The 14,832-nt window shown below is 43.0% G+C and overlaps 1 protein-coding gene across 10 annotated transcripts in view; it reads right to left on the bottom strand.

The window, feature by feature from the left end:
• PLCH1 (phospholipase C eta 1) overlaps window positions 1–14,832 on the bottom strand; it is a 366,784-nt gene that overhangs the window by 150,790 nt on the left and 201,162 nt on the right. For all 10 annotated transcript variants that reach the window (XM_077290709.1, XM_077290705.1, XM_077290712.1 and 7 more), the window contains one exon: window positions 2,033–2,179. In XM_077290709.1, the coding sequence (XP_077146824.1) occupies window positions 2,033–2,179 (147 nt within the window). The remainder of the gene's footprint in view (window positions 1–2,032; window positions 2,180–14,832) is intronic.

Below are 14,832 nucleotides of genomic sequence, written 5' to 3'. Positions count from 1 at the left end.
ATATGACGCAGATGTACGTCATATGTCATGAAGGAGTTAAAGCTGGTCATAGACTTTAAATAGCTGCAAGCTAAACATTCATTTCCCCAAAGGTATTCTGACCCCATTCATGTGCATTCTGGGTTTCATTAAAAATGTTGCATTATTTTCTTTCTATACCCTCTGTCTTGTGCCGTCTCCTGCTTGCTGCAGAAAGAGTTAAAGGGTCTGGCTATAAACTAAAAAGAGCTCAGTAAAACACATAAGAAAGGTAAAAACTCCCCATCAAAACAACGTCACCTATGGATTGATAGTTAATCTCATTCTGCAGCCAGCAAAGAACAGGGAATATTTAAAAGCCAAATAGTCAAACATTTTAAATTTAATCTGTTTGTAAAAATTATTTTAAAGCCAAAATACAAGCATTAAAGAAATAAAAAGAATGAGAATCCCATGTCTTACTTTTCACTTGTAAAATATTAACAAAAGAAACACTAAACCTAAAATGAGTGATTAAATGGGTGGTCCACTTTTAAAAAATCCCGGTACCCAGATGAAGGTTGTTCTAAAATAATAAAATCATACTGGACTCATCCTTCCTGGTTAAAGGGCTGAGTCTCTGCCGCTGCTCCTGAGGTCCTTTATTGGCTGCCGTGCTGACATCGCATGAACAGTGCAGCGCCCCAGGGTCCTAGTCGTTGCAGTAATGTCATTCTCCTCTAGAGGGGAGTGATGTTACGTTTGGAGACAATAAAGGAGATCTCACTACAGGTAACACCAACACAACGCACTTCATACTCCAGTCCACCAGGGGGAGCTATGCTCCAATTTATTAGGGCACTCTTCACAATTAGGTAAAACTGGTGGTCTGGATAGAAAGTTAGGCAGCTGCTAGCTGAGCTTCGGCTCAGTTAGTTGGTTCGTGACAGGGGTGGGATCCTGTCAGAGGCCTAGACAGAAGGCCACAGAGCTGCGCCTGCCCCACGTGCGGCAGCTTCCAGAAAGAGACACGAACAGAGAACTGTATCGTAAAGCGTGAGGAGAACTCATAGCAAAAGGAGAGGAAACCAGGAGGAGTTCTGCCCTGCATAGGCTGCCTCCTGAGGTGCAGAAATCCGATGGCCGGAACACCGAAGGAGCAACAGTCCTTTATGCCTTGCTCCAGAGACCGTCAGGACGGCTAATTTCAAGTTACTGATCCGCCCTATACCCAGGAGGCACGGTGGCAACTTGCGGGGGCCAGGGCATGCTTGAGTCCCTGTAAAAAGCCTCAGGCCACCAGTCATACGGGTTTGCCCTATCCATCTGGGGGACAGAGAGAAAGAGACATAACATCTAGAACATCTACAACAGTTGTGAGGACCTTATGAGAGGCTTAGCAGTAAGGTACTACAACACCCAGGCGCTAGAGGAAGGCTACTGATTTCCACCTGGATAAGGGGACTCTGGATTTGCCTTCAGACCGTCCGGACCCTGCCTGCCCTGTGATCTCGTGCTCTGGACTGTGGACGCTGAAGCCTCCAGTAAAAAGGTAAAGAGACTGCAACCTTGTGTCCTCGTTCTTCACTGCGCCTCACACCATTCACCATCTACGCACTGGGAAGCCCTGGGAACATACTTCACCTGTGGGAAGGTATACCATCTAGCTGTCATAACATCACCCCAGTGGACCCCTAAGCAGCGTCGGTCACCCTGACCGAATACCACAGGTGGTGTCACAAACATTTCTCCTTTAAAGACCTTTCCCCCATTTACAACGGACGTCCCTAGGGCCATGGACCGGGTCAGCCACCGTGACATCCCCCTTGAGAACCGAAGGACCCGGTACCGAGTACCCCACTGCCCTATGGGGGCGATCCAAACAGCGCTGCAGCCAATCATTGAGCTCAGTGGCTCTGAGCGGGATGCTATATCTACATCGGCAGAGCTACTGAGCTGATCGAGTCCTGAGTCGTCAAAGTTTTATTTGCATTACATTTTTTTTAAATGTCATTATAACAGTAAACCACTTTTTATGGGTATATGTTTTTATTTGGACCAAGTAGAAACTTACTTTTAGCCTTTTCACTCTTTCTGGAGGGTCTCCATCTAATACACGTACGATGTTCATCCAGGTAGAACAGACGGACCAGACCCTTTGTTCCACTTTTCAGTTTGATCATCTGTGTTCCAGATTGCATTACACTCATGCATCTTTCAACTGCAAAATAAAGATGATATACAATTTTACTAGAAAATCAAACTAAAAAAAGACTTTAATGCGAGTCTTGGTGCACCACCAACGCAGTACAGGATTTTTTTTTGCAGAGTATACCAATGTATATGCAGAGATCAGAAAATTGGATTGCAAAGTCCCTTAGTGAGACTATAATAATAATAATAATAATAATAATAATAATAAAAAAAACTTATATTGTAACACCTGATATCATATCTAAAGTTAGAAAGAATATAAAGTTATGGAATTGTTCACTTTACTTCAATGGAATGGCGGAAAGACACGACATACTGGCACATAGGTAGGGAGTGAAGGCGGAGGAAGCGGTGGCGGTGTACATGTATATGCATCTAATAGTTTGTGTCACAAGAAAGCTGGGAAAAATGTTTAAATAGGAAAGAAACAGAATATAAAAAGATTTAACATAGGAGCAAATCAGGGACTTCAAGGATTTTTTTTTTTTTTTTAATAGAGAAGTAAAACCCTCAGAAGGATGATGCCACGAGAATAATGTCACACCTCCACTTCTCACAGACAGAGGTCATTATTAATTACATAGAATGGTGATTTACAAGACACAATTATTGTTAGTATTTTAATTATGACTTCATTGTTTGGCAAATTCCCTCTTCAATCCCACAAGAAAACCTTTTTGCTGTGATTTGCATAATTAATTATGTGCATGAACAGTATTGTAAAGAAATGGTTAAAAGTCTATGCACTGTAATTATGATTTTACTTGAGGCCTAATACATTCCTCTTACCACACTTCATCTCCTCACTTGAAATCTTTAGCTAACAATTTATATTTTCGCGAAAAGAACACAGTGGGCTTTAAAGGGAAGCTATCTTCAGAAAATGACCTATTCTTTGAAGGGGTTGTCCGGTCCAAAGCAATAAGTCTGCAGTCACTCTGTGCTGCGGGGATTTACATAGTTACATAGTTATTAAGGTTGAAGGAAGACTTTAACCCCTTCAAGTCGCGGCCCTTTTTCGTTTTTGCATTTTCGTTTTTCACTCCCCTCCTTCCCAGAGCCATAACTTTTTTATTTTTCCGTCAATATGGCCATGTGAGGGCTTATTTTTTGCGGGAAGAGTTGTACTTTTGAACGACACCATTGGTTTTACCATGCCTTTTACTAGAAAACGGGAAAAAAATTCTAAGTGCGGTGAAATTGCAAAAAAAGTGCAATCCCACACTTGTTTTTTGCTTGGCTTTTTTGCTAGGTTCAATAAATGCTAAAACTGACCTGCCACTCTGATTCTCTAGGTCATTACGAGTTCATAGACACCTAATATGTCTAGGTTATTTTTTATCCAAGTGGTGAAAAAAAATTCCAAACTTTGCTTAAAAAAAAAAAAGTGCCATTTTCCGATACTCATAGCGACTCCATTTTTCGTGATCTGGGGTCGGGTGAGGGCTCATTTTTTGCGTGCCGAGCTGACGTTTTTAATAATATCACTTTTGTGCAGATACGTTCTTTTGATTGCCCGTTATTGCATTTTAATGCAATGTCGCGGCGACCAAAACAACGTAATTCTGGCGTTTTGAATTTTTTTCTCGCTACGCTGTTTAGCGATCAGGTTAATGCTTTTGTTTTATTGATAGATCGGGCGATTCTGAACGCGGCGATACCAAATACGTGTAGGTTTGATTTTTTATTATTGTTTTATTTAGGATGGGGCGAAAGGGGGGTGATTTAAACTTTTATGTTTTTTACGTTTTTTTCATATTTTTAAAAACTTTTTTTTTTTTTATTTGTGCCATGCTTCAATAGCCTCCATGGGAGGCTAGAAGCTGGCACAACCCGATTGACTCAGCTACATAGCAGCGATCATCAGATCGCTCCTATGTAGCTGAAATGCAGGTGTGCTGCGAGTGCAGACCACAGGGGGGCGCTCACAGCAGGCCGGCATCAGTAACCATAGAGGTCTCAAGGACCTCTATGGTTACTGTCCTGACACATCGCCGACCTCCGATCATGTGACGGGGGTCGGCGATGACGTCATTTCCGGCCGCCCGGCCGGATGCTTTAGTTAAATGCCGCTGTCTGCGTTTGACAGCGGCATTTAACAGGTTAATAGCGGCGGGTGAATAGCGATTTCACCCGCCGCTATTGCGCGCACATGTCAGCTGTACAAAACAGCTGACATGTCGCGACTTTGATGTGGGCTCAGCGCCGGAGCCCACATCAAAGGGGGATTCACGGCATGCACCGTACATGTACGGCGCATGTCGTGAAAGGGTTAAGTCCATCTAGTTCAACCCATAGCCTAACATGCCCTAACATGTTGATCCAGGGGAAGGCAAAAAAACCCCATGTGGTAAGAGTAAGCTCCACCATGGGGAAACAAATTCCTTCCCGACCCCACATACGGCAATCAGACTAGTTCCCTGGATCAACACCTTATCAAGGAATCTAGTGTATATACCCTGTAACATTATACTTTTCCAGAAAGGCATCCAGTCACCTCTTAAATTTAAGTAATGACTCACTCATTACAACATCATACGGCAGAGAGTTCCATAGTCTCACTGCTCTTACAGTAAAGAATCCGCGTCTGTTATTATGCTTAAACCTTCTTTCCTCCAGACGTAGAGGATGCCCCCTTGTCCCTGTCTCAGGTCTATGATTAAAAAGATCATCAGAAAGGTCTTTGTACTGTCCCCTCATATATTTATACATTAACATAAGATCACCCCTTAGTCTTCGTTTTTCCAAACTAAATAGCCCCAAGTGTAATAACCTATCTTGGTATTGCAGACCCCCCAGTCCTCTAATAACCTTGGTCGCTCTTCTCTGCACCCGCTCCAGTTCAGCTATGTCTTATACACCGGAGACCAGAACTGTGCACAGTATTCTAAGTGTGTTCGCACTAGTGACTTGTATAGAGGTAAAATTATGTTCTCCTCATGTGCATCTATGCCTCTTTTAATGCATCCCATTATTTTATTTGCCTTTGTAGCAGCTGCCTGACACTGGCCACTGAATATGAGTTTGTCATCCACCCATACACCCAGGTCTTTTTCATTGACGGTTTTGCCCAGAGTTTTAGAATTAAGCACATAGTTATACATCTTATTTCCTCTGCCCAAGTGCATGACCTTACATTTATCCCCATTAAAGCTCATTTGCCATTTATCAGCCCAAGCCTCTAGTTTACATAAATCATCCTGTAATATAAAATTGTCCTCCTCTGTATTGATTACCCTGCAGAGTTTAGTGTCATCTGCAAATATTGAAATTCTACTCTGAATGCCCCCTACAAGGTCATAAATATGTTAAAAAGAAGAGGGCCCAATACTGACCCCTGTGGTACCCCACTGCCAACCGCGACCCAGTCCGAGTGTGCTCCATTAATAACCACCCTTTGTTTCCTATCCCTGAGCCAGCTCTCAATCCACTTACACATATTTTCCCCTATCCCCATTATTCTCATTTTATGTAACAACCTTTTGTGTGGCACCGTATCAAAAGCTTTTGAAAAGTCCATATACACTACATCTACTGGGTTCCCTTGGTCCAGTCCGGAACTTACCTCTTCATAGAAGCTGATCAAATTAGTCTGACATGAACGGTCCCTAGTAAACCCGTGCTGATACTGGGTCATGAGGTTATTCCTCTTCAGATACTCCAGTATAGCATCTCTTAGAATGCCCTCCAGGATTTTACCCACAGTAGAGGTTAAGCTTACTGGCCTATAATTACCGAGTTCAGTTTTTGTCCCCTTTTTGAATATTGGCACCACATTTGCTATACGCCAGCCCTGTGGTACAGACCCTGTTATTATGGACTCTTTAAAGATTAAAAATAATGGTCTATCAATGACTGTACTTAATTCCTGCAGTACTCGGGGGTGTATCCCATCCGGGCCTGGAGATTTGTCAATTTTAGTGATTTTTAGACGCCGCCGTACTTCCTGCTGGGTTAAGCATGTGACACTTAATGGGGAATTTTTATCACTAGTCATTTTGTCTGCCATGGGATTTTCTTTTGTAAATACTGATGAAAAAAAGTCATTTAGCATATTGGCTTTTTCCTCATCCTCATCCACCATTTCACCCAGACTATTTTTAAGGGGGCCAACACTATCATTTTTTAGTTTCTTACTATTTATGTAGTTAAAGAATATTTTGGGATTATTTTTGCTCTCTCTGGCAATGAGTCTCTCTGTCTCAATCTTTGCTGCCTTGATTTGCTTTTTACAGAATTTATTTAATTTTTTGTATTTATTTAATGCCTCCTCACTATCTACTTCCTTTAATTCTCTAAATGCTTTCTTTTTGTCACTTATTGCGCCCCTTACAGCTCTATTTAGCCATATTGGTTTCCTCCTATTTCTAGTATGTTTATTCCCATACGGTATATACTGTGCGCAGGTCCTATCCAGGATGCTAATAAACGTCTCCCATTTTCTTTGTGTACTTTTAGGGCTTGTTCACACGATCCTTTTTTCGCTGCGGATTTTTCAGGTCCTGATTTGTGAAAACCGCAGTGCAAAACCTGCGGTGGTTTTCACTGCGGTTTTCAGTCCTTTTTCTACTGCGGATTCCACTGCGGGTTTCCAGCTGCATTTTCCTATTGGTGCAGGTGGAAACCCGCTGCGGAAACCGCAGACAGAATTGACATGGTACTTCTTTTTTCCGCTGAAAATCCGCGCTGATTTTCAAGCCGAAAAAAGGATAGCGGGCACAGCGGATTTAGTTTTCCATAGGGTAACATTGTACTGTACCCTGCATGTAAAACGTCTGCGGATCCGCAGCTGCAAATCCGCTGCGGATCCGCAGCGAAAAAAGGATCGTGTGAACATAGCCTTATGTCTCAGGATATCGTCCCAGTTAATTGCACCAAGATCCTCTCTCATCCGTTGGAAATTTGCCCTCCTGAAGTTTAGTGTCCTTGTCACCCCTCTACTACACATCTTATTAAAGGAGACATGAAAACTTATTATTTTGTGATCACTATTCCCCAAGTGACCCCCAACCCTTATATTTGATATGCGGTCTGGCCTGTTGGTTAATATTAGGTCTAGCAGTGCCCCCCTCCTTGTTGGGTCCTGAACCAGTTGTGAAAGGTAATTGTCTCTCATAGTTCTCAAAAACCGATTACCTTTACTGGAACTGCAGGTTTCTGTTCCCCAATCTATTTCAGGGTAGTTGAAGTCCCCCATAATAATGACTTCTCCTTGAGTCGCAGCTTCATCTATTTGCTTTACGAGGATATTCTCCATTGCTTCCATTATTTTTGGAGATTTATAACAAACCCCTATCAGTAATTTATTATTTTTCCCCCTCCCCTTATCTCCACCCACAGGGACTCTACATTTTCATTAAATTCACCTATATTATCACGCAGGATGGGTTTTAAGGTCGATTTTACATACAGACACACCCCACCCCCTCGCTTACCTGTACGGTCATTTCTGAAAAGGCTATAGCCCTGCAAGTTAACAGCCCAGTCATGGCTCTCATCAGCCATGTTTCAGATATCTCCACCATGTCATAATTATGCTCCAACAACATTAATTCTAATTCGTCCATTTTGTTGGCGAGGCTTCTGGCATTAGTATACATGCACTTGATGTTCCTCTCTGTACCTCTATTCTTTCTTACATTACTGACTGTTCTAACCCCACCCCCCATGCCACCGCCACCCCCAACTTCCTTATTTGTGCCCAGGTCTCTATCTGCACTATCTTCCCCTCCTATAAAATGAATGCCCTCCCCCCCAATCCCTAGTTTAAACACTCCTCCAACCTTCTAGCCATTTTCTCCCCCAGCACAGCTGCACCTTCCCCATTGAGGAAGCCCGTCCCTAGCGTAGAGCCTGTAGCCAACTGAGAAGTCGGCCCAGTTCTGCAGGAACCCAAACCCCTCCTTCCTACACCAATTCTTGAGCCACTTATTAACCTCCCTAATCTCCCGTTGCTTCTCTGGCGTGGCACGTGGTGCAGGCAGTATTTCGGAAAATACCACGTTGGAGGTCCTTGCTTTCAGCTTGCAGCCTAATTCCCTGAAATCATCTTTAAGGACCTTCCACCTACCTCTAACTTTGTGCCAATGTGCACAATGACCGCTGGGTCCTCACCAGCCCCTCCCAGTAATCTGTCCACCTGATCAGCGATGTGTCGGACTTGAGCGCCAGGTAGGCAGCACACCGTTCGACAATCCCTGTCTTTGTGACAGATTGCCCTATCTGTTCCCCTAATAATTGAGTCCCCCACTACCAGCACCTGTCTGGCCTGCCCTGCTCTCCTATTTCTCTCCTTACTGGAGCAGTCACTCCTCCGGCTTTCAGAGGGCATGCCTGGCTGCAGCAGTGCTACCCCTGTACTGGCACCCCCCTCATCTGCCAACTTAGCAAACTTATTGGGGTGTGCCAGATCAGGACTAGCCTCCCTGGCACTCTTCCCTCTACCCCGCCTTCTATCTGTCACCCAGCTAACTGCCTCACTGTCCTGCAGCTCCATCCTACCATCCCCCCCTCATCTATCCCATTGAGCGTCTGCTCAGTGAGCAGAAGACTCCTCTCTCCATATTGTCTATGGATCTCAGTGTTGCCAGCTGCACATTTAGATCCAGAATCTGGGCTTCCAAATGCACAACGTGCTCACATCTCGCACAGCAGTATGCACCCTCGACCGGCTGATCAAGGACTGCATACATGTGGCAAGATGTGCACTGGATGGCATTAACAATAGTGGAGCACATTTCCTAATGGGGATTGCACCACACAAACGTTAATTAAAAATAAATACAAAAGTATTAATAAAAAAAAAAAAAAAAAAACAGACAGCAATTCCTCCCTTGGAAACGCCCTGATTCCAAAGTCACTGAATCACAAGTCACACTTACCGCCGTCCACACTTATACTCAGGTCACACTCAGCTCGCTCACACTCGCTATGCTGAAGATTTATAGGTTTTTTTTTCTCTCTATTTCACTTCAACAACAAGCCACCTTGCTGTTCAAATGCACTTTCAAAAAAAAAAAAAAAAAAAAAGAGTTGGGACTGGAGGATATATATGCATTATACATACTCCCAGCAAGAGCCTGTCCGATGATTTTACTAGATACAACTTAGGCTACTTTCACACTAGGGTTGTGTGACGTATGTCGCAATGCGTCGTTTTGGAGAAAAAACGCATCCTGCAAATGTGCCCGCAGGATGCCTTTTTTTTTCTCCATAGACTTGCATTAGCGATGCATTGCCACGGATTGCCACACGTCGTGCGACGGATGCGTCGTGTTTTGGCAGACCATCGGCACAAAAAAGTTCCATGTAACTTTTTTTGTGCGTCGCGTCCGCCATTTTCGACCACGCATGTGCGGCCGGAACTCCGCCCCCTCCTCCCCGGACTGTAGAATGGGCAGCGGATGCGTTGTAAAACTGCATCGGCTACCCACGTCTTGTAGCGTCCATCGGTACGTTGGCCCGACGCATTGCGACGGGCCCGTACCGACAGATCAGTGTGAAAGTAGCCTTAGTCAAAAATTGGCATGGTACAAGGCTCCATTTTTAGCAAAACTAGAGTCCGAACCTCTGGATTGTGGAATCCTGTGGCATGCAAAGAAGGATCCCACAATCCTCCATGGCGCCCCACTGTCAAAGCGTGAGAGCTCCTTTATTATTGTGTGATCTTGTACATGAACTGTGTTGGCGGATGATTCAAAAAGCAGTTACTGATCGGTTACTGTTCTAATGATTTTACTGATCCATGTTTCGGACTTGAGTTTTTCCAACAAATCCTACAGATGCTCAACAGATTGAAATCTGGGGAGTTTGAAGGCCAAATCATCACCATTAACTTGTTGGCATGTTCCTCAAGACATTCCTGATCAATTTTTGCAGTGTGACAGGACATATTAACCAGAGTAAAATCACCAATGTCATTAGTGAATATGCTATTAGAGAATTTAGTTAAATGGTATGTGTCTAAATAACATCCACATGAATGCCAGTACCCAAGGTTTCCCAGCAGCACATTGCCCAGAACACCACAATGATTCCACCAGCTTGCCTACTTCCTGGTGACATTTCTTCCCAGGTAGGACTAAGTTCACATATCTAGCAATCATCTATTTGAAACGGCTCTATCAGCAATTAGTTATGCTGCTTTTTTTTTTTAATATCTTTCAAATCTATGAAAAATACATCATCAGTTTTTTTTCCATTTGAAATTGAGCCTTTTTTTGCTTACTGGATTTTTTTCAAATGATGATTACTCTGCATGTGAACTTAGCTTAAGCCACAGAATCCAGCTGATGTTTCCAAGACGATCTAAAAATTTAGATAACTCTCACAGAGTGATGATAGCTATAAGTCAAAGGGGTAAAATTACAGACTCACCTGGTATGAGGATGTCCATGGTCACTGGAGATTGACCATTACACCAAGGGGCCATGTTAGCTTTCAAGCAATCCAACACAATCTCTCTCTACTCAGAAAACATCCAAACTAGAGATCACTGGCACAGGCCCAATTCTAACAGGTGCTAAGTTGAGGTACGTAACAGTATAAAGATTTGAAAAATATAATATATAGTGCTTAGAGACAGAGTAAAATTAAGGTGCCATAAAAACGGAGTAGGTTCAACGGTGTCTGACTCCAGAGTCAGTGGCTAGCAGTATTATTGGTGGAACACCAAGAATCCATAGGTGAACAAACATCTCCAACATAGATGCCAAGGCTTTTTGACCCTGAGGTTGGTGAGCGATTCGGGAACGGGGTAAGTCAATTTGAATCTACTATCCCCTACATCCTTGAACCTACCCAATTTTAATGGTGCTGTAATCTTAGTCTGTCTCGGAGCACTGAATATTTTTGTTTTCAAATGTTCCCAAGCCACCCTCTTTCATTGTCCATTGGTCCAGTTCTGAAGTTCAAAAAGCCTACTGCAAACATTGTTTTCCCCTTTTTCCTAATAGTTTCTAAGCTTGAGAGCAGGGCCTAATGTCTATTGTCTGTACAAATCCCCTCTATAATTGTAAAGCGCTGCGGAATATGTTGGGCTATATAAATAAGATTATTATTATTATTGTTGGTAGTCGACAGAGGTCAGGATGGGCACACGATTCAGTCTGCAGCCACCGGGCCCATTACTGAGCAAGCTGTCATGCACTATGTGTTCTGATACCTTTATGTTATTGCCAGCCTCAACTTTTTTAGTAATTCCTTAGAGTGACTCTTCTGTGTGATCAGACTGGCCAGACCTGCCCATTTCTCCTGCTCCCAACACATCAACTTCAAGTACTGACTGTTCACTTGCTGCCTAATAAATCTCCTGCTGTGAAAGGTGCCAGAGTACCATTGTAAGGAGATACGGTAATCTTATTTCGGTCACTATATAGTAGCTATAATTTAATGGTTGATTGGTGTATACTGTGGTAAATAACATCAACAGGGGGGAGTATAAATCAGGGTTTTCACATATTGGTACAGGACAGATATATATCTTGGTACTGTGTTAGTCAGTAGATAGAAAAATGTTGTGCAGAAATATGTGATTCTTCAGAATTTCTTTTAGTCTTTGCCTGATGAAGAGACCTGTGCAGTCTCGAAAGCTTGCAATTTGTTACCATCTTTTCAGTTAGGCATTAAAAGGTATCAACCACTGAGGACTCTCAATTCTAAACATTTTTCCACATATTGGTAGTGAGTTATGCAAAAAAAACCTTTTTAATATTCTCTTTATTTGGGGGATTTTTTAACAATATTTTGGGAAGGGGATTGACCATTTTTTCAGACAATTATTGGACAGGAAAAAAAAAAACCTTATGTTACTGGTAAATAAGACTCAGGACCAATACCTGCATCTCAAAATAGTGTTAAATTGAGGAAAAACTAGTCTCACTGCACAGTAATTGGTCTTGCAGACCAGTACAAGAACATGGAAAGTAAATAAAGTAGAGACGGAGCGGCAACATGTCAGAAACGTGCTTTGATTTTCTATTTCAGCATATTATGTGTTGTCGTCACTTTTGCCCACATGCCTGTCCCCGAGGATGGAGGTCGGGTATTGTACTCCGGCTCCGAGCTGTGTGACCCCATCACTGGCAGGGAGCCGTCAGCTTATCGGCTACAGGTGAACATCGCAGCTTTACCCTTTCCTCCACTTGATTTATTGGTTTGACAGCCATTATAATACACTATAAGGACAAGTTCAGGGAGTGCATCATAATCGTGCAGTGCTTTGTTCTAGAAATGTTATCAAACAACCACATCATACTGAGTCAGTCCAAAGTAACATCGATCATGACAAAGAAGAAAAATTCAACGCCGAAAGGAAGAAAATGAGCCATAACAATCAAGCCAGCAAGTGTAATAGAATGGAAACATTCAATGATAGTTCTAATATTAGTTTGAATAACAATATATTCAATTCTATCAGTACAGTAACTCAGACAGATCTACGGGGAGCGCCGGCTCCACAACAGCTTTCCTCCCTACATTTAGGGAAATATCATGCACTGAATAGAGCAATGTGCTGTATGGTAATATAGTATGATCCAGGTCACCTCAATGGGGAAATAGTAGGGAAGGATTGGAAACAAGAGTGCGGCCCCCAGAGATACTCACTGCAAAACACAAATTGGCAATGTGTGTAAAATAAAACAGATGGCTGCAAGTCATAACGTGAACTAAGGATGCCAATCTGCATCTAACCCAGTAAAGGATTTCATGCTGGATTTCTCGGTTCTATGGACCCATTTTCTGCAGGACGCAGGGTACAAACAGTGATTTGACAACAAGGAAAGCAGTGGAACTTGAGGCCGATTCAGACGTACGTGTACATATGAATGCGAATGCACGGTATGGCAGCAGCTAATGCACGGATTGGCAGCCGCTAATGCACGGACTGGCAGCAGCTAATGCACGGACTGGCAGCAGCGAATGCACGGACTGGCAGCAGCTAATGCACGGACTGGCAGCAGCTAATGCACGGACTGGCAGCAGCTAATGCACGGACTGGCAGCAGCTAATGCACGGACTGGCAGCAGCTAATGCACGGACTGGCAGCAGCTAATGCACGGACTGGCAGCAGCTAATGCACGGACTGGCAGCCGCTAATGCACGGACTGGCAGCCGCTAATGCACGGACTGGCAGCAGCTAATGCACGGACTGGCAGCAGCTAATGCACGGACTGGCAGCAGCTAATGCACGGACTGGCAGCCGCTAATGCACGGACTGGCAGCAGCTAATGCACGGACTGGCAGCAGCTAATGCACGGACTGGCAGCAGCTAATGCACGGACTGGCAGCAGCTAATGCACGGACTGGAAGCAGCTAATGCACGGACTGGCAAAAAATAAAGAAAAATAAAAATAGAACTACATAAATATGCAAAACAGTTATAAAATAAAAAAGGAATAATAGAAAATACCTAGTTGTTCAACTGCTTCCTTGGGGTGGAGGAAAAAATAAATGATGGATCAGGCAGACCCCCACATGCGAACACTTTCTTTTTTGCAACCCAGCTTTTATATGAACAAAAAATAATCAGCTCAAAAAGTCTCAAAGTGGAGGACCATAGGGCAACCAAAGAGAATGTGAGAGCAAACAAAGTCCTCTAGAAACAATCCTCATAATAGAAGTTATTTTATTCAGGTATACAAATTACATTAAAAAACATTAAAAATTGGAAATGCAACCTACCCACAAAAATGATGAGAAAAAGCGCAATCACTGCACGTGACAATTAATTTGAAAATTAAATACAATGATACAATTTATGCAAGATAACAGACATCGTATATTGATCCATAAGACGGTCTAGAGTGGAATGAGAATACCTCAATGATTCAGATGTAATGGTATAAAATACCGTACCTACCATCTATACTGATAGTAATAGTCATATAGCCATATAGTCAATCTAAAGTACAGTGTGAAAATTAGGTATAGTGCAAAAGGAGTTACATAGGCTATATAGAAAAAATAATAAATAACTATATCAATATAGTATCCAGCTATATACCAAATCTATCTGTTTTCATCTGAAGGCAAAAGTAGAAGTTTTTTCACAGTATAATAGAGTCAATAAGGTTCATAGCCGTCAGAGGGAAAACAGAGCAATGTGCACTCCATGGCTTGAGACGGTCACATGGAACATAGTAACAGCAAGTGAAAATATCAGAGGTACGGTAATTAGAATACAACCTGTCTGAAGACACGTACCAGTGTACCCCATGACGAGCGTTTCGATATTCAATCTTCCTCAGAAGGGGTGCGTATCAGACAGGTTGTATTCTAATTACCTCTGATATTTTCACTTGCTGTAACTATGTTCCATGTGACCATCTCAAGCCTTCAGACGTATCAAACATCAAGAGGAAGCCTGGGCTCCGGCTGCTCTGTAACTTCTTCTTGATGTTCGATTTTTCCAAAAGTGGGGACAGTGAAGCTGGAGTTAAGGGCTCACGTGACAATGTGATGTGAGCCCCAGGAACATGAGTGTCATCACCACTGGAGTGGTGCCAGTTCCAAAGGGGAGTATAAGGGCTCATACCCATATGTGAGAAAAAAAAACGGTCCGATTTCTGGACCGAAAAAACGGAGGCAAAACATGCGAGTGTCATGTGATGTCAATGCGATTTTTTATCGCAACATCCTTATGACATCCGTATTACATCC

This window comes from Ranitomeya variabilis, chromosome 2 (genome assembly GCF_051348905.1).
Source record: "Ranitomeya variabilis isolate aRanVar5 chromosome 2, aRanVar5.hap1, whole genome shotgun sequence".
Lineage (NCBI taxonomy): Eukaryota > Metazoa > Chordata > Amphibia > Anura > Dendrobatidae > Ranitomeya > Ranitomeya variabilis.
Note: the sequence above shows the minus strand (reverse complement) of the source record. Positions and strands in the feature narration are given on the sequence as shown.